This window comes from Ammospiza caudacuta, chromosome 19, assembly GCF_027887145.1.
Source record: "Ammospiza caudacuta isolate bAmmCau1 chromosome 19, bAmmCau1.pri, whole genome shotgun sequence".
In the NCBI taxonomy this organism is placed as follows: Eukaryota; Metazoa; Chordata; class Aves; order Passeriformes; family Passerellidae; genus Ammospiza; species Ammospiza caudacuta.
Window position 1 is genome coordinate 3,628,949 of NC_080611.1, and position 26,445 is coordinate 3,655,393.

At 51.7% G+C, this 26,445-nt stretch overlaps 3 protein-coding genes across 5 annotated transcripts in view; 2 read left to right on the plus strand and 1 right to left on the minus strand.

Moving 5' to 3' along the window:
* Window positions 1-3,195: 3,195 nt before the first annotated feature.
* On the plus strand, window positions 3,196-6,939 carry LOC131566255 (uncharacterized). Its single transcript, XM_058817481.1, has 9 exons — window positions 3,196-3,298; window positions 3,559-3,691; window positions 3,780-3,982; window positions 4,165-4,210; window positions 4,310-4,375; window positions 4,917-4,976; window positions 5,705-5,787; window positions 5,942-6,036; window positions 6,801-6,939. The coding sequence occupies exons 1-9, from the start codon at window positions 3,288-3,290 to the stop codon at window positions 6,833-6,835; spliced, it is 732 nt and encodes a 243-aa protein (XP_058673464.1). The 5' UTR covers window positions 3,196-3,287; the 3' UTR covers window positions 6,836-6,939.
* A 796-nt stretch (window positions 6,940-7,735) lies between these two features.
* LOC131566064 (histone H3.3A) lies at window positions 7,736-9,508 on the minus strand. Its single transcript, XM_058817254.1, has 4 exons — window positions 9,310-9,508; window positions 8,756-8,897; window positions 8,526-8,679; window positions 7,736-8,441 (listed from the first exon to the last, which is right to left on the minus strand). The coding sequence occupies exons 2-4, from the start codon at window positions 8,881-8,883 to the stop codon at window positions 8,313-8,315; spliced, it is 411 nt and encodes a 136-aa protein (XP_058673237.1). The 5' UTR covers window positions 8,884-8,897; window positions 9,310-9,508; the 3' UTR covers window positions 7,736-8,312.
* A 3,381-nt stretch (window positions 9,509-12,889) lies between these two features.
* Window positions 12,890-26,445, plus strand: part of UNK (unk zinc finger) — a 45,186-nt gene continuing 31,630 nt past the window's right edge. For all 3 annotated transcript variants that reach the window (XM_058817251.1, XM_058817253.1, XM_058817252.1), the window contains exon 1: window positions 12,890-13,024. In XM_058817251.1, coding sequence (XP_058673234.1) covers window positions 12,927-13,024 — 98 coding nt within the window. In that variant the 5' untranslated portion in view covers window positions 12,890-12,926. The remainder of the gene's footprint in view (window positions 13,025-26,445) is intronic.

Genomic DNA, 26,445 nt, shown 5'->3' on the forward strand with positions numbered 1-26,445 from the left:
AGGTGTGTGTGTCACTGTGTTACACCGATGTACAGCAGCGTCTGTGCTTTCCGTTCAAGTGCACGTACACCTGTGTGTGTGTGTGTGTGTGTGTGTGTGTGAGGTTCCCCCCGCCCGTGGGGCCGGTCTGCTCCGCTCTGCTCCTGGGGCGGGGCCCATTCCCCGTTCCCGGTTCCTGGTTCCCGAATCCCGGTTCCCGGTTCCTGGTTCCTGGATCCCATCCAGCCGCCGTCGCGGGATCGCCTGGCCCTGGGGCACGACGAGCCCATGGCCAGGAAGGAGCCGCTGCTCAGCGCCCTTAAAGGTGAGCGTGGGCCCCCCGCCCCTGTGCGAGCTTCTCCTGGCCGCGCTCGGTACCGGTCTGACCGGACCGACGGCGGGGCCACGCTGGGGCTCCCCGGGCCAGCCCCGCCGCCCGGCCGTGCCTTTGGAGAAGTTTACCCCGGGGGGGTCGGGCAGTGCCGTGCTGGGGTATCGGATCCCCCCGCGGGGCCGTGCAGAGCTGTCCCCCCGATATCCCGTCCGCTCGCCCCGGCTGGGCACGCACGGCACCGCCGCTGTCTCTCCGCCCCGCAGGAGCGGTGCTGCGGCTGCGGGAGGCCGGGGGGCCCCTGCACGGACACCTCGCCGCACCTCGTGTCCCTCTGCCAGCTGCTGGAGAGCATCCTGCGCAAGGGGCTCCGACGTGAGTGACCCTCGGGGCCCGGGCGGGCGGCGGCAGCGTGCCCAGGCCCGCGGCGAGGGGTCTCGCACTCCCTTTCTCCCGCAGAACCGGCCTGGGGATTCCGCAGGCGGGATTACTGGCACTGGCTGGAGCAGCTCCCCGCGGGCACCAGCGGCCGGTGAGCGCCCCGAGCTGGGCTGGGTGAAAATCTGAGCTGTGGTGGCGTCTGTCACCATGAGCCACACGCTCATCCCAAAGAGCCCAGGCGCAGGGAGGACGCTCCGGTTGATGCCAAAGCCGCTTTTCCTGTCCCCAAACAGGCCGGAGCCTCTGTCCGTGAGCATCCGCAGGGCCGCGGGCTGCGAGCGGGCGCGGACGGCGCAGGGCCGCGGGCGCTGCTGGGTGCGCTGGGCCCTGCGGGGGAAGGCGCTGGCGGCGGCCGTGGGGCAGCTGGCACAGAGCCCCCCGCTCCTGCAGGTGCGCACCGGGGGGAACGCTGCCCACGGGCGGTGGGCTGTGAAACGGAGGATAACCTGTGCTTTTCGCTGGCTTTCAGTTCTATGACCCAGGGAGCTCCATCCTCGGCAGGGAAGATCTCCGGGGTAAGATGGGGCTCAGCCGAGGCAGGATGCAGCCTGTGTTATGGCGCTGCGCTGCTGCTGCAGGGGAGGGGGAAGAGTCCACCGTGATTTTTCTAATCCAAACTTAGCGCTGGAATCTAAATACATTGCTGCAGTGATGGGAAGAAAAAAAACCAAACAAAGTGTAAATATTTAAACATTATTTGAATTCATCTAAGGTTGGTTTTAGTGGCATGGGATAGGAAAATTTCTTCTGAAGTGTCTTCCATGTTATACATTTGTACCAAGGATTCTGGCTTAAACAGACCCAGTCTGGCTTTGAGGAGAGACTGTGTTGGATGGGCCTGGGCTGAGGGTGGCACAGGGGTTTAAATGGTTGCATTGCCTTGACAGGCTGCAGCACTCCATCCATCCACTGCCAGACTCTTTGGGGGGCCAGGCCAAGGTGGAAGCCTTTAATCTTTTGGTTATGATAAATAATCCCATGTTAAACCTGTACATCAATGGTTTATAAATCACCCGTGCTGCTGGTGCATGAGCAGATTGCAGACCTGGCAGTGTGATTGCAAGGCTTGTGTAGGAGAGAGCCTGGGCAGCTTTGCTGTGCTTCTAAGGGGAGAAATAGTCAGTGGCATTTGGTGCAAGTCTTTGTCTGAGTTTTGGGAAAAAAGGTGCCAAGCTGCCCTTGTGCCAGCAGCAGGAGCCTGGGATGAGCCTCCAGCAGCACTTGGGTGCGTGGTGCTGGGATGCTCTCAAGGCCTCACTCCCAGGACTCATCAGTTACACTGCAAATGGCTCCATTCTGTCCTCTGCCGTGCCCCTGTGAGGCTGTGGCTGCCAGAACCCAGCAGTGACACTGCCTCTCTCCATCCCCATCCCTCTGCAGAGCCGTTCCTCTCACTGCTGCTGGTGCTGACAGAGATAGATTTCTCCCTGGACCTGCAGGTGCAGTGGTGAATCAGTGGGGTGGTGACCAGCACAGGGCTGCCAGCGTGGGGCCCTGGCCCCTTCCCTGACACTCCTTTGTTTGCAGAATTGCAGCTTCTTGGACGAGAGCTGGCTGCTGCCGGTGAGAGCCCATGGGGAGCCGTCCTTCCGCCACCTGGCCCTCCCTGAAAAGTCAAAGGAGGAAGATAAGGAGCAGTATGGTGGGGAGGGATTGCCACACACCCCGGGGTGAATTGGCTCAGGCTCACCAGGATGAGCAGAGCTGCCTCTGCTATCGAGGTTGGATAGTGCTGGGTACCTGCAGCATCACCAGGAGCAGATCCCAGCATTCGTGGGAGTAAAACCAAGCAAGGGAAGCACCCAGGCCTGAATCTCTGATATAAGTGATGTTTTCCCGTGCTCCCCTCCCTGATTGCCAAAAGAATCCCCATTTCCCTGGGCTGACACAGATTATGCATCAGTTGGTTTGCTCAGTGAAACATCAGTGTGGTACTGAGAACAGCGGGGACGCCCTCATGTCTTTTAACGATGCAGAGCATCCCTCCACCACCTTTTAAACCCAAAAGAATCCCCAAAAAGCTCGAGGCAGCTCTGGGGCTGGCCAAGGCGTGCACTGAGCCGTGGTGGTGCTGCAGAGCCCGGGATGCCGCTGGCTTTGGGGCATTTCTGGCAGGCAGTGCCGGCTCAGCCCGGCTAATGCGATGTGACACTGAGTGCTCTGCACACAGCAGCGCCTCTGGGGACGGACAGCTGCGTCCCCCGGCTGCGTGGGGACATGTGGGGTGAGCCAGGAGGGCTCTTCAGTGGGTTAAGGCTTTGCTGTTGCTTTGCCATGCCATCCATAGAGCGGCTTTGTCCCTTCAGGGTGTGGGCACAGCCGGATCCTGAGACAAGCGGCCACTGACAGTCCCAGCTCAGCCTGGGGCGCTGGGATTTGCCTCTCCCTGGGCTCCCAAAGCCCCAGGTTGGCATCAGTGCCAGAAATTATCCACGGCACGGGGTCCTCGGGTGTCCCACGGCCATTGCCACTGTCACCATCCAGTCTCTTTCAGGTGTGCAGTATTTATGAGACAGTCCCGTGCCGAGCACTGGGGATGGTGCTCAGGTAGGAACTCTTGATCCTCCTCTCCCCTCTGCAGAGGAATCTGGTCAGCACAGCCCTGAAAATGCCCCAAAAAAGGGAAATAAATATCCAGCTTAGAGCACTGGGGCTGTCTCGGGTGCTTTTCTCCCCATGAGCTCAGCCTTGCCAGTATCTGCTGTCCATGGGGTGGCTTTTCCCTGCATTCAGTGTATGGGTGATGGTACCAAAGGGGAGCCAGGCAGGGTCCCTGGGGCTGAGCTGGGGCTCGGCTGCACCCCCAGGTACGTGGATGGCCGAGTCTTTGTCACCGAGGTGCTCCCCGAGGGCCAGGCAGAGGCGGACGAGGTGGTGCTGGCCGGTGACATCCTGGATGAGATCAACGGCTGCTGCCTGAGATTCGCCTCCCCCGGGCAGGTGGGTGGGGACACAGGGGACACAGGGGACACAGGGGACACAGGCCAGGGCTGTCCCCCCTGCTGCCCCTGCTCCCTCCTCGCTGCAGGCTGGGGCTGTGCTGCAGAGGCTGAAGGGAGAACCGCTCGCCCTGCGCCTGCTGCGGTGGCGCTGGCACGACGGGAGCGTCTTTGAGCCGCTGCTGCCCTACCTGGAGGCCCTGAAGGAGAAGGAGCCGCAGTTCCAGCTGCAGCACAGCCCCCGGCACAGCCCCAGGGACGAGGGGCAGCCCCGGCAGCTGCAGGGGGGCAGGTGGGTCTGTGCCATGGGCTGTGCCCACAGCATCCCTGAGCTCTGCTCCGGGCTGTGGGGCCAAGGCTGCCCCCGTGGCCTGGAGGTGAGAACAAGGCCTGGGAGCATCTTCCCCTGCAAAGAGCAGCAGGGGGGATGTGGGGAGTCCTCCCTCTGATGCCCCCGAGCCCTTTGCTCCCCAGGCTGCTCTACAAGCTGCGGTTCCTGGGCCAGACCAGCGTTGGGACGGTGAGGCTGTGGGGCAGAGACCTGCCGGGGGGTGAATCATCTCTTTGGAGTTCTCTTCATGTCTCCAAGGGTTATTCCCCCCTTCCCATTCCATTTCAGTATGGTGGCAAAGAGGTGCTGGAGGGGGCCATCCCTGCTGTGCTGGAAAGGAACTTGGCACCACGGGTGAGCAGCAGGGCTGGGGACATCCTGGGGAGGGCTCTGGGAGACAATGCAGGCCATGGAGCAGGCCATGGATATTTTTTCCAATGCAGGCCATGGATATTTTTTCCAATGCAGGCCATGGATATTTTTTCCAGCTCCAGGTTCACTTGGCTTGGCTGAATATTTGCCACCCCATCACCCCTGTGAGGTTTTTTCAGGTCAGAAGCATCTCAGCAGCCAGGATAGGAAAGGGCATTAAGGAAAAATGCAGCCACATGCAGGAAAGAAGTTGGAAAACTCTGGGAAGGCTAAACCTGATTCCAGGGGTGCTTTAGGGCTCAGGTCACTGTAGTTTGAGCCTCTGGGAGTTGTTTTTGAAAAGGTTGAAGTGTGAAAGCACTGGGTGGTGGAGGAAAAGAAGCAGCAGAGAGAAAACTTGAAAAAGCTGAGGCTGACTGTGCTTCATCACCTCTGCATTTGGATAATCTCTGGTGAGTGTCTGATTAAAAACAGAGCTCAGGGCTGTGCTGATCGAGGCTTCTTCCCCCTCATCCCCCTGCAGGAGGTTTTATTTGACGTGAGGGAGGCAGAAGTCCTTGTGCAGGAAAAGGCTTCCTCCAAGGTGAGTGAGTGACATCCAAGCTCTGGGAATCTGGTGGCATGGGGAGCCCAGCTGGGGATAGAATAAACCAGGAATGGGGCTGGCAGGGCCTGACCAGAGCCCCAAACAGCGCCTCCCTGTCCCTGCACAGCTCCTGTGTCCCCATCCCTGCCCCTCCATCTCCTGCACAGCTCCTGTGCCACCATCCCTGTCCCTCACAGCTCCTGTGCCACCATCCCTGTCCCTGCACAGCTCCTGTGCCACCATCCCTGCCCCTCCCTGTCCCTGCACAGCCCCTGTGCAACCATCCCTGCTCCTCTCTGTCCCTCACAGCTCCTGTGCCACCATCCCTGCCCCTCCATATCCTGCACAGCTCCTGTGCCACCATCCCTGTCCCTGCACAGCCCCTGTGCCACCATCCCTGCCCTTCTCTGTCCCTGCACAGCTCCTGTGCCACCATCCCTGCCCCTCCATATCCTGCACAGCCCCTGTGCCACCATCCCTGTCCCTGCACAGCCCCTGTGCCACCATCCCTGCTCCTCTCTGTCCCTGCACAGCCCCTGTGCAACCATCCCTGCTCCTCTCTGTCCCTGCCCAGCTCCTGTGCCCCCATCCCTGCCCATCCCTGTCCCTGCACAGCCCCTGTGCCACCATCCCTACCCCTCCATATCCTGCACAGCTCCTGTGCCACCTCCCTGTCCCTGCCCAGCTCCTGTGTCCCCATCCCTGCCCATCCCTGTCCCTCACAGCTCCTGTGCCGCCATTCCTACCCCTCCATCTCCTGCGTGGGACGCTGCACGTGGAGCCCCAGGATCTTTGCCTTGTGTGTGCTGTGAGTGCTGCCTGTGGATCCTGGCAGGGCACAGAGGGCTGTGGCTCTGGGATGGGGCTCTGGGAAACCTCAGAGCAGCCACAAGGTCCTGCTGCAGCGGGAGGCAGGGCTGGGCTCGGAGCTGCCTGGATCATGGATGTGTTTCCATTTTTAGCTCTTCCCCCGAGAGCCCTGACGAGAGCACGTTCCACTGCCTGGTGTTTGCATCCAGCTCTGAGCAGGAATGCGAGGAAATCATCGGGAGAATCGGTAAGGGAAGGGTTTAAGGCTTCAGCTGCCATCAGTCACACCGTGGAATAGCAGGAATTCTGTTCCGGTCCACCACAAGCAGGATCTGACTTAATTCCTTTCATTGAGGTTACTAAGATGAAGAGATATTTTGGTATTTTTCTGGTGGGGGTTTTTTTTATAAAGGACCACTTGACAATGATTTTATTTTAAGAAACAGCTTCTAGGCATACCCAGCTGCTTCATTGTTTCCAGGAAGAACTTGGAGGAAATACTGTTTTCAAGGGATGTTATTTTAAACATACTTTTCTTGCAGGAGCTGAGGTTGCTACTGCAGCTCAGCACCAAACCAAGCAAAAATCCTAGGACTTGGAATCTTCCATTTTTAATTGTCCTAAATGCAAGCTGTGTGGTTCTTCCTGAATTACATGGGCCACTGAGGATCCTCAGATTTCCCATGGGGACATTCCTGGCAGGCAGGGGCCCTGGAGAGCCCTGCCCAGGTGATTGACCTGAGATCACTGAGCCTTACTTGGTGCTTAACTTTGTGTCTAAGTTGTGAACCTCATTACTTTGTAGCAAAGGCAAAAGATGCCTTTTCCCCTACAGCTGTAGCAAGGGGAATAGGAATTACTTGTATAAAACTTATTTCAGAACAGGATTGTGGCAGGACTCTGCTGAGCCGGGGCTGGGTGCGCTCGGAGCAGCGCAGGACAGGGAGGAGAGGAGGAGGAGGAGGAGGCTGTGTGAGAGGGTGGTGAGGAGTGCCTGTCCTGTTCCTCCAGCTGCAGGATTCAAGCACACAGAGTGGTTTGTCTGAGGGAGAGGAGCACCATGAGGCACCACTGGCCCAGCAGCAGCAGCTGAGGGATGCAGGCCCTGCCTCTCACAGCGAGTTGGGATGGATTTCATGCTCTCCCTCACCATTGTGGTGGTAGACCATCCTCTTCCTCACCATCCTGGGTGGGAGATCACAGATACTGGAACCTGGTGGGGACTGCTGCTACTTGCCCCAGAACAGCACAATTTCCACTGGAATAAATCAAGCCAGGCTGGCTCAACCACTTCCCTGTGCAGCTTTGTGTGACAGCCCCAGCCTGACTGGCAGAGCCTGTTCTGGCAGGGCCCAGCAGCCTTGCCCTCCAAGCTCAGTGGTAATTACCTCTGAGCACTTTCCTCCACCACAGCCCAGCAGCTGAGGAACCCACAGGGTTGAATTCAGTCACATCCCATCCAAAAGTGTGGATGGGAAATGAGAATCCCATGGAGCCCCCACCCCATCTGCTCCCACGGTGTGCAATCAGCTGCTCCCCACGCAGATCCAGGACTGGCACAGCCCAACCCCATGGGAATGCTCCCCACACTGCTCAGGAACAGCCAGGTGGTTTTACTTCAGCCAGACCAGTCACAAATCCAGAATAAACTTTCCCTGCATCCACTAGAAAGGAAGAAAGAACTAAGCCTGTGCCCAGATCAGAGAAAAGTCCCCCAAAAAGCCACTGCAGCCTCAGCCAGTCCTCCTGCACCCTACACAGCTGTAGGGCACCACTCTCTCTGGCCACAGCAGGGACTCAAGCTGCACAAAATCTCCAAAATACTCCAAAAGTTCTCCATTCTGGTGCCAGCAGAAGTTTAGTTGCCACAGCAGCAGCCCAAGATTACAGCAATCTGTAGGAGGCAGAAGCTTCTTCAAGCCCAAACCAAATGACAAAGACTCCTCACATGTGAATGTAAAACATTTAATTTAAAAATGTTGACACTACAATATATAAAATAGCTATTATAAATGCACATAGTGTATTCTATAGCTGCCAGGTTTACGTTTTTTAGGAAACTGTAAGTTACACTGTGGTTAAGACTTGAAGTTTCACCCTCTGAAGGAAGTCCACATTGGATCACAGTGATGCATGGTCAGACTAACAGCCCCAATTGTTAAACACTTGGATCAAGTCATAACCAGTTTTATTGCAAAAGGACCCTGTACACATTTATATCAATTCTAGTACCTTACAAGTTTATCTACCCAACAAGTCATTAACATACAGAAACATGCATGAGAAGCAAGAAAGAACACCCATCCCTTCTGCATATTAGCAACTTGTCACTCCTGAGCCCGAGGCTCAACATCACTGAGGTTTATGTGAACAGTCACTTTTAGCATTCATCCTGAGTGAAAGATGGAATGACTTAAGTACAAATGCAACATATTATAAACAATTTCTTACAAAAAAAGTCACAAATTAAAACCAAAGTATTTTACAGAATTAACTACAAAACACCATAAAAACAGCCTTCACTTAAGCCCTCTCTCCCCGTATCCTGCGAGCCAACTGGATATCTTTGGGCATGATGGTGACTCTCTTGGCATGGATGGCACACAGGTTTGTGTCTTCAAACAGACCCACCAGATATGCCTCGCTGGCCTCCTGTTTCAAGAGCACAAGAAACGTTGTTAAAACCCCTCAGCGCAGCTCCCCCGGCACCGCAGCCCAGCCGGCCCTCGGCAGTACCTGCAGAGCACCGATGGCCGCACTCTGGAACCTCAAATCTGTCTTGAAATCTTGGGCGATTTCCCTGACCAGCCGCTGGAAGGGCAGCTTGCGGATCAGCAGCTCCGTGGATTTCTGATAACGACGGATCTCACGGAGCGCGACGGTTCCCGGCCTGGATGGGAGAGGGAGGAGGGGGCGGTGAGGCGGAGCAGGGGCTGCGGCAGCCGGGGCCGAGCCGAGGGCCTTACCTGTAGCGGTGAGGCTTCTTGACGCCGCCGGTAGAGGGGGCGCTTTTCCGGGCCGCCTTCGTGGCCAGCTGCTTGCGCGGCGCCTTCCCCCCGGTGGACTTGCGGGCGGTCTGCTTTGTACGGGCCATTTTTCCTCACTTACCTACAGAGACACACACGCGTGACACGGAGGCCCGGCTGTCCCCGTGACCCCCGGGCCCGACGCCGCCGCGGCCGATTCCCTCACCCCCTCCCCCGCGGCGGGCAGGCGGCCAGCGGCCTCCCCCGGGACCGGGAGGAGGGGTAACGGTTACCCCGCCGCCCCCGCCTCGCGGCCCGGCCGCTCCCGTCCCCGGGGAAAGGCGACTGAGTCACGCCGCCTCCTCCTTCCTCCCGGGCCGCCCCGGGGTGGGGGGGGGGAGGGAGGCGCAATGGTGGGGGATGGGAACCGGCCGTGACTCAGGGCACGTAGGCAAGGCCGGGCCTGTCCGCCGCGCCCGCGGAGAACCCAAGGCCACGAACGGCCGCGCAACACCACCGCCCGCTTCGAGACCCGTCCGCTGTCCGGTACTTACCGGTAGGAAGAGAAGGAAGCGCCGGTGCCGGTAGCGCTGCGCGCCGAATCCTCTACGCCGTGCTGCTGCCGAGCCGCTCCTCAGCCGCCGCGCCGCTCACTGCGCCCTCCCCGCCGCGGGGACACGCTCTTTATAGCGGGGGCGCGCGCGTGGCGCGGTGACGTCACAATGCCTGTAAGCAACGCGCCGCACTATTGGCCGGGACCTCCGCCGGCGCCGTTGCGTCACCACACACAAAGGCCGTGCTCCGGTTCCCCGGCGCTGATTGGGCGCGTGGCCGGGCGCTGATTGGTTGTTAAAGTAGGCGTCCGATTGGGTGTTGAGGGAGGAGAAGGATCCAATCGGCGGCGGGCGGGCGCTCTGCGCGCTGATTGGACGAAACGGGGCAGGGTTTGGATCCTACCCTTTGTTGCGAAGCTCCACAATGGGAAGTCAATAGGAGCGGGGCGAGCGGCGGCGGCGCCGCGGGATCCCCCGGGCACCCCCGGCCGGCCCCGGCCGCCCCCGCCGCGGAGCGCCGGCCCCGGCCTGCGGAGCAGAGGCGCCCGGCGGGGGCTGCGAGCGGCGAGGGCCGGGCCGCGGGGTCCCCCCGCCTCCGCCCCCTCTCCCCCGGGAGCCGCCGGTGTGCGGCCGCTCCGCACCGCGCTCGGGGGCGGCCGTGGGGCGAGCGGGGGCCCCGCAAGGGGAGCGGGTCTGGCGGCGCCTCCGGTGCTTCTCGCCCGGGTTTGTCATTCCAGATGCCAAGGAAGGGCTGTCACGGGACCTGGATTGGCGGTGGGCCGTGGGGCTGGGATGCGGCTGCCCCGTGGCAGAGCCCGACCTTTGGCCCTGCGGAGGGAGCGTTCAGAGCTGGGGCTCAGCCCCTCTGCGCTGCCCTTCCCCAAATCACACTGATCTGTGGGGCACCGTCACCCCCAAAGTCAGTCACAAAGTTTCATTGCCAGTAGAAACCCAGAATCCATGCTCCCTGTTGGTGCCATCTTAGCATTTATCTTCCTAAGATAAATAACAATTCAATAATAAAACTTGTCTTTTAGGGAAAACTGCTGCCTTAAGTTGTACTTTGACTTATATCACAATTTTACTGTATTTGCAGTGACTGTGGAGGCAGGTCCCTGCCCCCACGGGAAGGCTCCCAGGATCAAGAAGAACAGGTCCCAGATGCCCTGGAGTTGTAGCACGTAGGATACACAGGGAACACAAACAGACACTCCTGAAGCTGTCCCTGAGGTTCCCAGAGCGCAGAGCAGCTGGGATCACCCATTGCATGAGGCTCTGCATCCTCAGCCTCTGGGCTCAGAGGATGGCAGGACCAGGATGGAGCTTGGCACATTGGGAATGTGTTGGGAGCGTGTCCTGCCCCTCCGTGTCTGGGCTGCCACTCAAGCAAACGTGGCACCGTGGTGTGACAGGGCCGTCACGTGTGCCAGGCCTGTTGCTGCCCAAGGGATGTCATCTCCCCTGCCTCTGGTCCTCATTTTTGGGTTCGTTTTCTCTCTTCTAAAGGAAAATGTTAATTATTTATCAGAGGCAAAAAGCTGTGCATCCACGCAGTGGCCTGGGAGGTGTGGGTAAACACTCACTGCGCTGTTTCGGAAGGTGAAAAGGGAATAATGCCCCTTTCGGCTGAGTTGTTCAGGCTCAGGGAAAACAAAATTTCTGGTAGTAACAGCTTTTAATACATTTAATTTGTTACTTTTGAGACCTCACTGCACGGTCACTAATGCCAGGAGGCCGGGTGAAACTTTGTTACCAGGAGCTCAGGGTCACCTTAATTATTGCCTTCTCCAGTTTCATAGCAATGGCTACTTGGACTTCTCATTTTGGAGATACTTAAGAATTTTTTGCTCTAGAAAAGCCTGGTGTGGAACAGGGTGAGGGACATGTGTACACACAGAAGCTGAGGAGGGCAAACCAGCACAGAGGTGGGAATAAATACACCCTGGGCACATCATCTGGAGTGTCCTCAGTGTTTCCCCACGGCCTGGCCGGGTGTGTGCTGAGGTGTGAAACAGCTGGAACACAGCTGTCAGTACCAGGGTGCAGAGTAAACACCAGCCATGAGGGGCTGGAGCCCGTGGCATCCAAATCCCTTTGGACAAAGTGCAGGTTGGTGGTGTTTTCAGTGTGATTCCTCAATAATTGAGTGGCTTTTCCAGCAGGTTTCATGGCTGACAGTGGCTATGGTTGAGTGTACAGGTGTGTGTGGAGATGCTCACTGAAACACCTGCTCATGCATTGACCAGGAACTGCATCACTCCAGGGCTCCAGCTTCCCCTGGAGGGTGGTTAGATGAATAAGAAGGTAATTGATATCCTGTGACTTATTCCTGCAAATGCCTGGGAATAAGCTACTAAATCACCCCAGGACAAGCCTGCCTGATACTGACACTAAATCATAAGTATCACTAAGTATAAACAGGAATTTAAAAAGTGATTTGCCTCCCCAAACCAGCTGCAGAGACCAAGCCTAAAGTTTATTATTAACGTTGCTGGGCCCGTGTGGGCTGGCAGAGGTAAGAAAGGTGTTTGCCCGATAAATGCCGAGTGCCCTTTCCCACAGCGCCAGGAGCGGGTCTGAGCAGAGCCCAAGAGATCAAAGTCCTATTAAAAGCAACTCCTATCATTTCCTCCCCTGGGAGAGGAGTTCATTGGCAGAGGGAGCGCTCCACATGGGAATTGGGCCGGTTCCTTGGACGCGGCTGCTCTGGGGGGGGGTTCTCCCGGGGGAGGACGGGGAGCCCGTGCTGCGATGTCCCAGCAGCCAGGTGCCATTGGTGTCACCTGCTCCCAGGTAGGTTCTTCATGCGCTCGCTGGGCCTTCCTCCCCCTCCTCCTCTTCCTCGCCTCCCTCCTCCTCCTCCTCGCGGGGCCGCAGCGCTGCTCGCGGGCCCGTCCTGCGCGGCGCTGTCCCGTGTGTGGGGAGGGCCGCGGAGCCATCAGCGCTGCCAGCACTAAAATAAGCCCTGGCCGCGCTCCCGCGTCCACGCGCGGCCCCCGAGGCAGAGGAAGAGGGGGAGGAAGGAAGTGAGGCCGCCTGACACAAATAACTCCCGGCCCCTCAACATGGGGACCGGCCGTCCCCGCTCCCGTCGGGGTTGGGCCGAGCGGGCTGTGTCGCCCCCTTAGGGGCCGGTGTGTCCTAAGGGCTTGGTGTCCCCCCAGGGGCTCGCTGCCGTCCTGCGGCTCGCTCCTCGCCCTCAGGGGCTCGGTGTCCCGCACGGTCTCCGTGTCCCCCCGGGGGTCGGTGCCGTCCCTGCGCTCGGGGCTCCCTCGGCCCCGATCCCGCCCCGCCACCGGGGGGCGCCCCGGCGCGCCGCCCCCACGGCTCCGCGCACTACACCTCCCGTCGCACCCCGCGCGGCAGGAAGCGCGGAGGCCGCGTCGCCGCGGGGCGCCTCTGGGAGTTGTAGTCCCGCCGGCCGGAAGCCACCGCCCGCCGCGTCCCGGGCCGGCGGGCGGCGCGCGCGCGGCGGGACTACAAGTCCCACCCCGCCCCGCGCGCCACCGGGGCGGCAATGGCGGCGGCGGCGCCTGCGCGCGGCGCCCTCCGTGCGGACCGCGCAGAGTGAATAATAAAGGTCTCCTCGGCGGCGGCGGCGGCGGAAGGCGGGAGGCATGTCCAAGGGCCCGGTAGCGGGCGGCCCTGCCGCGGCCGGGCCGGCGAGCGCCGCCAGCGCGCTGCAGGCGCAGCCCGAGAAGCCGCAGCACTACACGTACGTAGAGCCGGGAGCTTCCCCGCCGCCGCCCGCCCGCCCGCGCGCCAACACGCGCCTGACGTCAGCGTGCGGCGCGCGCGGGGGCGCGCGGGGGGACGCGCGGGCACCGGCTGGAACCGGCCTCGGCCGGCGCGGGCCGGGGGCGGCGGGGCGGGAGGGAGGGGCGGGGGATGAGCGACCCCCCCCCGCCCAAGCCCCGTGATGCACCGGGGCCGCCGCGCCTCCCCCGGGGTGAGGGGACCCCCGGACCCCCGGTGACACCCCCGGCCCCTCGCCCGCCCGTCCCGCCCTCTCGGGTGACACCCCCGCCTGGGGTGCGGGTCGGTCCCTCGGGAAGTGAGGGCATCCCCCGGGATGTGACAGCCCCGATCCGTTCCGCGGCGGGTGAGGGGAGCCGCGAGTGACAGCCCCGGTCCCTGCCCGTGGTGTTGGTGGAGCGCGGGCCCTGCGGTGACACCCGGCCCGAGGCTGGGCCTCTGTCCCACGGGATGTGAGGGGACCCTGGGCCCCAGCTCTGCCCCCCGCCCTCGGTGGGCTCCGTTCCTCCGGGGGTCGCCTCGCGGTGCTTTGAGGGGCTGAGGGTTTGCTGAGCTGTCACCCAGGGCTGTCACTGCTGTCCTCCATCCCTGAGCGGTCCCGGGCGTTCCTTGGCACCTGTGGAGGGAGGTGTGAGGTGACAGGAGGTGCCCAGGGCCGCAGCCTCGCTGCTTGGTGATGGAGCGGGTCCCTGTCAGGGCAGGTGTCTTTGGGAGTGACACAGGTGTGTGGAACATTCCCCTTGGAAGGTTTACATGGAAATGTCAATGAGCATTTGCCCCATCCCTGCGCTTGCTGGCCCTGCTCAGGTGTGATCTGGCTGTGCAGGGCCTCTGGCTGTGTGTCACCTCCATCACTGCACACACTCCCTCAGGGAACACTTGTTGCTGGGATGTGTCTGTCCTAACCAAAAAATACCACTCTGCTGCCTTGTCCCAGGGAAACACAACCTGTGGAGCTGTGTGAAGTTGGCCTGTGGTCAGTTGTTGGAGTAGGAGGCTGTGGGATGAGATTCCCATCCTCTTGTGCAATGGGTTAACGGATTGGGAGCGAACATTGTCTTTGTTGGGTGGGCTGGCGATGGATGGGTATGGCTGGAAATGGGTTGTGTGTTCCCTGTCCTTAAAAGAGAAAACTTTAGAACTGTTCTTTGTGAACAAAATATATGTGCTGAGCCGTTTCCCTTATCATTTTAGGGTGTTGTCCTACAAATACCCTACAAATACTCGTATCTCTGGCTTGTGTGGATGCCCCCACCCAAAGTGAGACATGTGCTCTGTGTGCTTTTAATTTCCATTTTCATAAGGTTGGTGGTGGACTTCCTTACATCCACACTGTGATACCTGGAATAAAAAGAGCTTTGAGGAATCCACAGACATGGGTCCATACAGCCTGTGTGCCTGCTGCTGGGATCACAGGCTACCTGCCACCCATTTTCTTCAGGAATGCTATGGCAGAGTGAAGGCTTTCAGTTTTATTGTCATTGTGAAGATCCTGTCGTGATCTTTAGGGAACTGGCAAGCCACAGTCTCGTAGGTTGCTTGGTTTTTGGTGTGCTCTACAAGTCTGACAGTTTTATGGGGGAAATGGGCATGGAAGAGTCTGCTGGGATTGTTGCTGTAGGGAAAAAGAGGGAACAGGAGCTGCCTGTAGAGGTGGAATCACACTAGTGATGGAGAAGGAAAACAAGGAGATGAGGTTGAGAAAGTGAGGACACTGGACAGAGGAAGGTGAAGGTGATAACTTGGCTGAGCATGACTGTGGAAATAAGGATGTCAAGTATTAGGGAAAACAGAGGAAGAAAAACTTCAAGAAGCAGAGGAGATTGGGAAAGAGGACGGAAATGGGACAGTGTGGAACAAAGCTGGTGGTGCAATTAGCTTATTTCCAGAGGGCAAAACTTGTGTTTTGAAGATGGAATGCTATAAATACTTCAGTGAAAACAGTTGCAGAGGAGCTGAATAACCATAAGTGAGAGACGAGTTTGGGGGCTGCTGAGTGCTGACAGTGGGATGTGAGCCATCCTTTGGAAGTCTGGGATGTGTACACTGGGTCACATCAGACTGTAAACCTCCTCCTGATAACATATGGGAACTTATTTGCTGGTGGCTCATGTGAACAAGTTGTATGTTGTCAAAATGTAAATATTTTCTTCCTTTCTTTTTTCCCCTTAAATATAGTTTGTTTCCATAAAATGACACAAAGGTTACAAGTTGTAAACTCAAGTAAGCCTAATTATCTGCATACTTCGCTGTTCCCTGGGGACAGGCAATCTGGTGCTGGGGATCTCTCAGAAAGTTTTGGTTGTATTTGTAAGGAAATTTCCAATTTCTGTATTAGCGTGAATTTCCAAACGCTCTTGGTGTTACTTGCATGAAATTTTTTATACACTTTGAACCTCTGTCTTTCTGTCCGGAAGACTTTATGCTTACTTTAGAGGTGCAGCAACAGAAAATGTGGGGAAAGCAGAGCTGGTGATGCTCTCTCACACCTTTGTCACTGTTTGTTAGCAGAAGTGGCTGAGCTTCCTTGATTTGTGTCCTTGGGTAGCAGTCGTGGAGTGCAGCTGGATCTTCCTGGAGACAAGAGCCTGGTAGATGGCAAAGTTTGCTGTTTAATTATGGATGGGCTGCTCCTTGTCTGGGGATGGGATTCCATTTGTAGAACCCGAGTGAGTAACAGAATACTCCAGGCTGCTCTTGTGCTCTCCCTGGGTTGCTGGATTAGATGTTGCTGCATGTGGCTGCTTTCTGTGATCCCACAGCTCCTGTAGCAGGGTGACAGCAGCTTATTCCTGGGAACAAAGGGATGAGACAGCTCCTTCCTGGGGTTCCTGGAGGCTGGCATCAGCTTGGGGTGATGTGCTCTGCAGGGGCTGCATGGGAAGTGGGTTTCGTTTGGGCTGGCTCTGTCAAGCCTCAGCTGAGAATTGGTTTTGCAGCGTTTCTCAGCTCTGTCTAGCTTGTTATTTCTGCAGGTACCTCTGTCTTTAATGTGTATCTGCTCATGTGGGTAGACTTGAGTTGGAAGAAACTGAAAGTGAGCTCTCAGTCACTGGAGCTGTAGGCACAGAGTGCTCTGGGGTAGTTTTGTTTTGGTTCCTCTGCGTGGTTGGTTTCAGTCAGGCTTGATGCCTTAATTGTGAATTGTAAAGATTGTTTCCACTGCTTGGGTGTTTATTGATCTGGCAGAATTTAGATAAGTGAAAGTGGAGCAGCCCTTTTGTTCACTGTGCATTCACCTGAAAGTCAGACAGTTTAATAACTCTGCAGGAAAGCAAACGTTGAGGTGGAGATAAATTAACCCATTTAATGAAAAAACAGAGAGTCCCTTCAGTCCAGAGCATTCAGAGCACACAGGCTCACAAGCAGCATTGAAAATACTCTGATTCAGGTGATAAACTCTTTGGAACACAGATTTGTTGTGCATAACCCAAGTCATTGCTACTCAAGGCATTTCTCCTGAGTGTGCCCATCTCAAACAAGAGCAGCACCCATGGAAGTGACCTTCAGGATTCCGTGTGCCCTCACTGAGATCTGGGTGAGATGCCTGAGAGCACATCCTGTCCTCTTTTGCAGTGCATCAAGATAAGCTTTGTGATTATGCCTTTGCAGCATCAAAGGCAAAGAACTTGTCTTTCCTTTTGCACAAGGATTGGAACTGTGGGAAATTCCTGAAGGATTTATACCCTGTAGGTCATGCTGGAGCTGCATCCACATGGCTGGGCTGTGGTGGAGTGACTGCTGGCTGCTGCTCACCCAAGCTTTGTCTTGCAACCATTCTGGTGCCATTTAGGCATTGAAAGACCAGAAGACTCAAATGAAGGACATTGTAAATAGGGATGAAAATGGAGCTGGTGCAATACTTTGGCTATTACTGAAATCAGAGATATTTTTGTGTCTGCATTGTGCCTTGTCTGGTGGTTTCTCAGCCTCAAATAGGAACTCAGATTAGGGCAGCAGTGGAAATGTGAGTGAAGAAGAAGTAAAAATACCAAGACCATAGGTGTGCTTATTTAAAGCCTTATCTCAAAATTAAACATGTGATCTCTTACTCAAAAACGCACTCAGAGCATCCGTCGTAGCAGAGTCATCCTTATCTTCTTATCAGTGGACAGTGTCTCACCACTGGCAGAGCAAACAGGACATGTCTGATCTCAGAGGTGCAGACTGAGTGTCTGTGGGAAGAAAACCAAAAACCAGATGTGTAGCTAACAATTTTTCAGGGTTGCTGTTTGCTCTGCCAGGTCCCAGAACATTTGCCTGCACAGTCTGTCAGATTGTACATTTGATCTGCTTGAGCTGGGTGGTCTTCACACCCTGCTGCACGGGTTGAGGCTTTGGAAATTGTTTTTAGAAACCTTTTGTGTTCTTTTTAAACCATCAGGACTCTTAAAATAACAAACTGCTGCCCTAATTCTGCTTTGGTTTTACTGGTGATAACCCTTAGATCAATAAGCTGATATGGACTTATACAAGTTATAGAAACTAGACCTGTTGTTTAAACAACAACAAAAAAAGCCACCTAAACAAAACAAAACACAAAATTAAACAAATTAAAAAATACCCAAATAACCCAGAAAACAAAAACAACAAAAAGAAAGCCAGGTGTTTTTAGGTTTCAGACTTGGTAATAAAACACAGAAGATGTAGAATAGATTATGTTATTATTCTGTTATACACAGTGTAAGGTACTACCCTTGGGAAAGCAGAGAGTGAGTCAATACTTTTAAACCTGGGACTTACCAGTGGTCCACTACATCATTACCTGTAAATGTCATCTTATCAGGAAAGTATCAGCTGGTTATCATAATTATTATTGGTATTTTTTCAGTCTGTGTGAACTTCACTGAATGCACATCCACTGCCAGCTGTTATTAGGAAGTGTGAATAGTTACAGGAAGTTGGAAATATAAAGTGCTGGAGTGTGAACAGGAAGAGCTGCCTTCACAGTGTGCTCTCACCACCAAACACATGTGCTGAAAATAACATTTTACATTTTATAGTTCTTCAAAGGCCGAGTGTTGAAAGGCTCCAGCTTGAGAGAGGGGCTGGTGAGGGCATTTGGGCCCAATCTGTGCCCCAAATGTGTTGTGGAAAAAAGGAATTTTTCCCTCCTGTTGAAGAGGAGCTGGACCTGTGGTTTTCCTGCTGCATTCCCACTCCTTGAGTACTTCTGGATATCAGTCTGACAGGGAATTCACATATGGGTAACTGCTCTAGAGGTGTCATATCAATATTTTGTCAAGCAGAAGCCTTTGTGTACTGCTGTGACGTTCTCAGAATTAGTTTTGTTCTGGCAATGTTTGGTGTTTCAAAAATGCCAAACTCCATGAAAGAGGAGGGGAGTTCAATGGTGCAGAATTGTTTCAATGTGGAAGATGGCTCTTTAATTTTTAATGTAATAAAAAGTATCATGTTGATGATTATTTGTTGCTTGCATTAGCATATAGGATATATTATATACATTATATATATATTATATACATTAGCATATATAGGATAGCTTTTTGTGGCATGGGAGGCAGTATTAAGGTTAATAACTGTTCTATAAAATTGAGGACTTGCTGATTCTGTGGGTCCTTCCCAATTCCATTTATTCTATGATCCTGACAACCTCAGAGCTTAGAATTCCCCATTATATCAATATTTCTCATTTTGTAAGTTTATTGTCTCGTATTTTTTACATTATGTGGCTTTATTTAAAGGAACATTATGTTGGAATTACAGCTTTTTTTTGTCTTTGGAGCTCTTCTTCTTCCAGAAAAAAGCTTTTACTCTCTTCTAGGAGCAGCTGAAACACTGATCCTTCTTATTCCAAAGGGTCTGATCAGTGTCCTGAGGAAAATCTTCCTGCAGAGCCTTCCTGCATCCCTGCCTGGCTGCTTGCTGCGTGTCCCTGCCCCTGTGACAGCGTGGCAGGAGGGAATGTGTCAGGACATCAGTTAATCACACTTATTGTGTGGCAAATTAGCATGAGCTGTCACTGAGACCGTGTTAATGCTGGGGCTGAGCCTGGGCAGGGACACAGCCCTTCTGTGGTCCCTGCTAAAGGAGCTGTAATTTCCGAGACAGGAGCAAAATAAAGAGGCAATAATATCTTTAATTGCTGTGTTGAGGCTCGTGGAAACCTGCTTGTCAGGACATGAAGAGCTGTGTTCACTTTCAGAGGATGCTGAGGAGAGGTTTTGTTCCTTCCATTAATTTTCTGCTTTTGAAAACTTCATCAGTCTTTTTGAAAGCAGCAGAAATAAGCTGAAGGAGATGGTGAGAAGTTACCTGGTCCCTTTGCCCGGGAGTCACCTACATCACTTTAGCTAAGATTTTTTTTGGGGGGTCTAATTGTCATTGATTTTTAATATTGTATCAGTTTCCACTTTAAACTGGATTTTGGTGAAATTGTGAATTATAAGAGGGAGTAAATCAGAGCACTTTCTATCTTATAAAGCATTTATGTACTCTATAAACTTTCTGTAACGTTCAGCAAATCAGGTACAGAGCTGTTGCTGAAAGCTGTGTGTGCACAGAGCCAGCAATTCCCCCCCATGTCCTAAATTAATGGGTGCTCATGTGCCAGCAGGCTCTGGAGCAAGTGCTATTTCTTAGCTACCTTTTGTCCCCTCTAATTTACTGAGACAGAGTTTGTCTTTTATATCAGGGCATCCAATATCAGGAGCCTCAGCAGAAGGGTGCACAGGGGGATGCTGAAGGTTTGTGCCTTCCCAAACTCCTCCTAGTGATGACAGCCAATTTAGATGCTTGTGATGATTTCCTCAGCAATCTCTTGTCTTGTGTATTTTGATCAGTGATTGATGCAGTTAATACCAGCTTGACATTTGAAATATCAGCTGGAATGAATGTTCCCTTGCAATGAATACCAACAATTCCTTCTCTGCTTTAGTTCTGGTGCAGCTCCTGACTCACAGACCCCCACCCTGCTGTAGTATTCATTCAGGTTGAGGAGGTGATTGTTACAACAAGGAAAGTTCTAGGTTTTGAAATATTTTGAAATAAATATTTTAAGCATTAAAGTGCAGTGATGGCAGTAAAAGAGCCAGATCACTGAAATGCTCAATACTGGCCTGATTCTTATCTCTTATTAGAAGTCAGAGACATTTAATTGAATGAAGTTGTCAGAACAGTGGTAGAGAAGAAACTTGCACTGAATTTGTGGTCAAACAAGAGAAATCTCATACCACCTCTAACTGCTGGTCAAAGTGGCAAATCCATTTCAGCAGAGCATACACTGCCTCCCTAAGACTGATGGCACTGTTAAGTGCAGCTAAGAAATTAAGGTGGGATTACTTTTTATCATTGTATGCCTAAAATTTGTTTTGATTAATATGCAGCCGTGACCATATGAAAAGGGAATTAGTTTTTTGAAACTATTCTGGATGAAGTTAGAACCAGAATTTGAGGATTGGAACTGGATGATCTTGAAGGTCTTTTCCAACTCAAGCCATTCTATGAATGGAATGGCTGAAAATAATGCAAAATAAAATATAATTCAGTGTTATTTGTTATCCTTTGTCTTCAGCATGTCACCACAGCTCAAAAAGAAGCTGTCAGTCCACACCCAGTGTGCTCTGAGGTGATTTATTTTTTTCTCCTCTAAAGTTTTCAATAGACCATGAGTTTTCATTGATGGCATTTGACTGTTACTGTCATAGCAGAAATACAAACGGCAGATGCCTGAGGACATCTGTGCAGCTTTACAGCAACAAAAAAAATATTGTTTGCACATTGAAAATATCATGAGAGTGCCACCAGATTTATCAGTGCATTGATTACCAAAGTGGGAAGTTGTGGCACAGCCTGGGGTTTGCCTGCTTTCCCCTTGGAGGAGAGGTGGTGTCAGCATGCACTGGAGCTTCTTTGGACACCAGAGTGTGCAGGACAGTTATTCAGAGGTGTGCCCTCTGTGTGGAGGGTTGAAATCCAGCCCACTGGGCCACAGCAGGCACAGATGAAGTCTGATTTGAGTGCTGAGCAGAAAAGAAAATCGATTGAATGGTTGACATTGATTCTTCAAAATCAACCAGTAAGGGTTGGCTTTTATCTCTGTGCTGGCACATGGGTGTGGATGCAGGTTCATGCTTGTTAGATAATCACTGTGCTTTGTTTCAAACTCACAGCAGAAAATGTCTGTTCACAAATGAAAGCCTTTCCAAAGAGGCTGCTGCAAATCTGCTTGGTGTTTAACCTGAGAAGAAGCAGATGCTATTTAATTTCCAGTGGAGATTGGGCTGGGTGAGAGCACTATAGAGCTGTCAGGTCATGTGGAGCTTTGGTTGTCTGCTTTTGGTCCTGTGTAAATACAGCCCTTAAACAGCTCTGTCATGTTCTGTCTTAAAACTTGTGAGTGTGGGGCTGCAGCTGATCTGTGAGCTGTGTGTTAAATCATGGGGTCTTGGCAGGGCCAGGACAGGGAAGGCTGCTGTGCTCTGTTTCCAAAGCACCTCTTGTGAGACAAAATGTTGAGGCTTAGCTGGCTAAAAATGCTCATAACAATCTGCAGCTGAGAGCCTGAGCTGTGGAATGGTTTGTATGGAAATAATATTTTTCTAAATTGCCCGTTATGAATTCTTGCATGTGGGATGTTTTGTTTTAGGCAACTAGCAGAGTGAGTAACACAAGTTTTCAAACAGCCCAGCCCTGTTCCCAGCCTTCCCTGGTGTTTCTACAGTTGTAAGCCCTGGGAAGGCTTTGTTAGTGCTTGAATACGTGGTGAGAGAAGTACAGTGGGGAAAAAACCTTTGCTGGAAACTGGAACTTTAATTTTTACAGCAGAGGACATCAGGGTGTTATTCAGACTTTAATTTCTTGTGCCAAACCTGGTGTGTGTTAACCCCACCTTCCTGAGGCTACAAACACGAACACTGGGATAAAGAGGCATCATCCATCCATCCCATCCATAACAAATGGGATAATGTAAGTTAATACATGAGTTAATATCAGAGAAAATATACCTGGCTATGAGCTGAATAAATGACCATAATAGATAAGTCTGGGGATGGATGTTTTTTGTGAAGTAATTAGCAGTAAAATATTTAACTGCTCATATTTAAGCATATGTTGCTACATTGTGCTGACACCTGGAGCAGGTACAGACCCTCAGCAGTGTGCAGCTGTGTGGATGCTGGGAGCTCCAGTGTTTGCCCTGCAACAGGCTCAGCCCACGTTCCTGAAAAATAATTATTTCCATATGATCCTGTTTTCATGGACTCAGCACTTGCACAGGTGCTGTAGGGAAGGATTAATGACAACTAAATACTTGTGGAGCAAAACCAGCCCAGAGAGGGATGAGGGTTGTCTCAATTGGGGTGATCCATGTTTGAAAACAGCAAAGTGTGCTTTAGGCACAGTTTACATAAACTAATGGTGTTAAATTGCAAATATGTCATTTGAACTTGGAAAAATGGGCTGTGTGTTTAAAACATTGCATGAACTGCCTAAATATTGAGTTAATTTTGAGGTCATGTCTAATACATATTCATTGCCAAGTAATTTGAATTAAAAAGGATAACTAACTCAAGGAAATGTAAATGTAAGTTCAAGGCTTTATGCAGAATTCTGGATCTTGGTAAATGGCTTTTAAGGAAATGCATCTGAAATGTAATGCCATTAAGTGTTTGCCTTTGCCAGTGCTTGGGTTATTTTAATTTAAAAGGTGAAAGCTCTGTGTAAACAAATACTTGTGTTTGAAATGGATTTGATTGGTATGACTTGGTTATATACATTTCATGGTCTGCTGATGCAACAAGTGCCTGCTTTTTAAAGACAGCACACCACCAAAAAATGACTCAAATTGCTTTATTTGTTGGGTTTTGAGTGACACAACTCAAAGAGTGCCAAGCAAAGGGATGCACAGCTCCCAGGAACTCTGAGCAAGGAGCTCTTCCCCAACACCCAGGGCAGGAACACAGCTGTGACTGGTGGAGCTCAAGTCTTGGCTGCTCACAAACGTGATAAATGTGGGTTTTATCAAGTGAGCTCTGCCTTGAAAGCCTTGATTTTTGTTCCTCATCAGGACAATGTTGATGAGCTTCTCGGCTGCAGCAGGGCATTTCTCTCCAAACAAAGACATTTTTGCTGGAACTGCAAACTGAACAATGTTTTGCCTGAAGCTGGTGCAAATCTGTCTTCCCATGATGGGCCTGCACCACACTTCTCTGTTTTCCCTTCGTTTTTCAGTGTAGACAAGGCACAACTGTTTGTCTGACTTTTTCCTTCTAATTGAAAAACATCCTGATGGTTTCTGATAGTTGCCAACACGTGTTATTTTTAGCCTGAACTTTTGCAGTCACTCAGTTATCTATGAAGTATTGGAGATACCGAATTCATTCATCACAGCTGAAATAAATTCACTGTGTTCTTGTCCACCCCCTGGTCTACTTTGAAATCCAGAAATGGAGCTCCAGTAGGGATCAGGTTGCTGTTGGATGTGGCTGTGTGCATTTTGGTGTGTTATCCTCAGTTTCCTGCAGTCTGGCAGTTTGTGTTTTACCTTCTGCAGTACACTCTGCATTTCCATTTATTTGGAAGCATCCAGCTCAACTTTGCTTGCTAAGTCATTGAGATGCTGAGAAAATGGAAGAGTTAAATGATACCTACCTATTTCTACAACAGAAACTGGGGCAGCAATGGGTTATGGATGTGAGCAGTTGTCATTTTGACCACTGAGGCACACAGTGAGTTATAAGAAATCTTAAAACAAAAAAACCTCCACAACCAAACAAACCCAACTCCATGTAATAAGTCTCCCCAACTCTCACTTTCTTTATTTGCCCTTAGACTGACATTGTTGTCAGGCTCTAATGGAGGAGGGGAAATCTAACAGCTTTAAAATCACACACTGCTGTCTGTGTGTGACCTTTTTCCAGTTGATGGTTCAATTTATTTAGGTGATAAAGAAAACACTGAGGCATGTGAAGTCTATCTTCTTGACAGATCTGAGCTTACTGAAACTTTTTCCTCATCCTTTTCTCCTTCCCCACATTCACAGTCAGCCTTTTGTTTTTATAAAGTGATCCATATATTTTTCTTTGAGGTTTAAATGCTTTCTAATCCTTTCAAGGTTTACAGAGCTGCACCTGGCTGCTGAGGGTGTGGAGAGGTAGATGGACTGATGGTTCTGGAGATGTCCTGAGAGAGATGTTTGCCTTTTGTGCCAGGTGGTGCATGGGGTATGCAAAAAGTTTGGTCTGTGAGGTGTGAGGGCTTGGTCAGGTCTATGATGTTATTTTTCTAAATACAATTAAATGTGGAAAAAGGGGAAATATCCAATATTGTTGAGCCACAGTAGCTGACAGACCTCATCTAGTGGGTGAGCATCCCTGCCCATGCAAGAGGTTGGGCATAGATGATCTTTAAAGTCTCTTTCAACCCAAACCATGCCTTGACACAGATTCCTGGTAGAACTTGTTGAGAATTTTTCCTGAAATTATGATTGAAACTTTGAAGATTGCTGCTAAAAGTGTTTGTTATTGTTTCATATTCAACAGTGACTCATATGAGGCTCTGTTTCAATATTAAATTACATCTGCCACTCAGTAAAAAATATTTATTGAAACAGACTTGTCTTAACTTCTGCTCTTACTAGAAGGACACTGAACATTGCAGAGCTGTAAGCCAGGCTGCTGGAGGTCTGCAGCTGCTGGTTCAGGGCTTTGCTTGACTTGTGCCACCCCTAGGAGCAAGGAACTACAACTGCCATGAACTCAGATTGTTTCACATCTTTCCTCCCAAATTCCAAGAAATCTTGAGAGTTGAAGGTTCTGTTCCTTGTTGGGTAGGTTTGCATTGAAATGCCAACATTTCCTAAGACATTGTGTGAGTGCTGGTATAAAACTCTCCAAATTACTTTTAACAATCCTATTCTTTAACTCCATGTTTTTATCTCACTTATTCTGAAGCATCTCCCTTGCCCCAAGAGCAAAACCTCCTGAGCAATGTCAGAGCTGCATTTCATGGGTGTTCTCTATCTGTAATATGTTAAATGAAAGGTGTATTAGTAGGATTTTTATTGAGTATCCTGTTGGAATAAGTAGATTCTGTCATGCACCACTGACTCATTTCAATTGGAATACCACAGTTCAGTAAAAGAAAATAATTGAGTCATGGGTTTCTTACTTAAAGTGTGTCTGATATCATCTTTTGCAATAAAATTTTATGAGGGTGAAATGAATTTAGAGAGCTGATTTAATATGGACAGCTCTTTTCCTCTTGTGTTGGGGTGGCTCTCTGAGCTTAAGAAGAAAATAGCAGTTTTGAAAATAATCCCAAAAGATAAGCATTATTGAATTAGAAATATCAATATCTATAGTTAGATATTTTCTCCTGGGTTTTGCCATGCTGTCTACTGAACAGACAGTCTGTTGGATAAGCACACCCTGGTTTCTTCAGATAATTTTATCTGTGTTAGCTCAAACCACTAATTTAAATTTTTAAGTGAAGCTGCTGGGATATATATATATATATATATGTATATATAGGAGTGTTTGGTTTGGTTGGGGTTTTTTTGGTGGGTTTTTTTTTTGTTGTTTTTTTTTTTTTTTTTTTTTTTTTTTTTTTTAACCTGAATTACGCAAACTTTCTCCATCCTGCTCTCTGGACAGATCAGTGCCACTCAGAGCTCCTAGAGGAGGAAAGGTGATGAGCAGCTGAGAGCAGTGACCTCTCAGACTGCATTTTTAGGAAGGAGATGAACTGGGACCACCTGAGATTTTACAGAGAGGTCCATGGCTTCATGGAGTCCTGTCTGAAACAGCAGGACATGACACATAGAAAAATGCCAACAAATGTCCCCAGCATTGCCATGTATTTTTGTGCCAGTGAAATGGGATTTTTGCCAGTCTAATACTTTGAGAGAAGGCACACATGACTAAAATAAGTGATAATGGCAGAAGAGCATTTTCTCCCTGATATCTGAAATCTTATCAGGAGTGTTGAAGATTTGGTTTGAAGAAAAAACCGGGGGAAAACAAAAGCCCTAAACCAAAACCCAAGCCAAAACACACAACCTAAAAATTCATTCATAGATTTCTTGTTAGATTTGCCTCTGAGGGCTCTTCTGGACAAGTTCTGAGAATCTCTATACAGCCCTGAACTGGTAATTTCTAATATTAATGCAAACAACAACGTGAAGTGCCCACAGCAGGCTGGACTTTGGGACCAGCCCAGTTCTGGCTGCCCTCTCTGGGTGGGTTTCTGTGCCCCAGGAGCACACAGGGAGTGAGCCCCAGTTCTGGGCTGCCCTCTCTGGGTTTGTGTGCCCCAGGAGCAGCTCTGGAGTGAGCCCCAGTTCTGGCTGCCCTCTCTGGGTGGGTTTCTGTGCCCCAGGAGCACACAGGGAGTGAGCCCCAGTTCTGGGCTGCCCTCTCC

Coding starts and splice junctions, on each gene's coding strand:
- LOC131566255 (XM_058817481.1), top strand. Junction 4,977..5,704: donor AGGAAAAGGCTTCCTCCAAG/GTGAGTGAGTGA, acceptor TGTCCCTCACAG/CTCCTGTGCCGCCATTCCTA. Junction 5,788..5,941: donor ATCTTTGCCTTGTGTGTGCT/GTGAGTGCTGCC, acceptor TTCCATTTTTAG/CTCTTCCCCCGAGAGCCCTG.
- LOC131566064 (XM_058817254.1), bottom strand. CDS start 8,883: ATGGCCCGTACAAAGCAGACCGCCCGCAAGTCCACCGGGGGGAAGGCG. Junction 8,680..8,755: donor AAGAAGCCTCACCGCTACAG/GTAAGGCCCTCG, acceptor TCTCCCATCCAG/GCCGGGAACCGTCGCGCTCC. Junction 8,442..8,525: donor CGGCCATCGGTGCTCTGCAG/GTACTGCCGAGG, acceptor CTCTTGAAACAG/GAGGCCAGCGAGGCATATCT.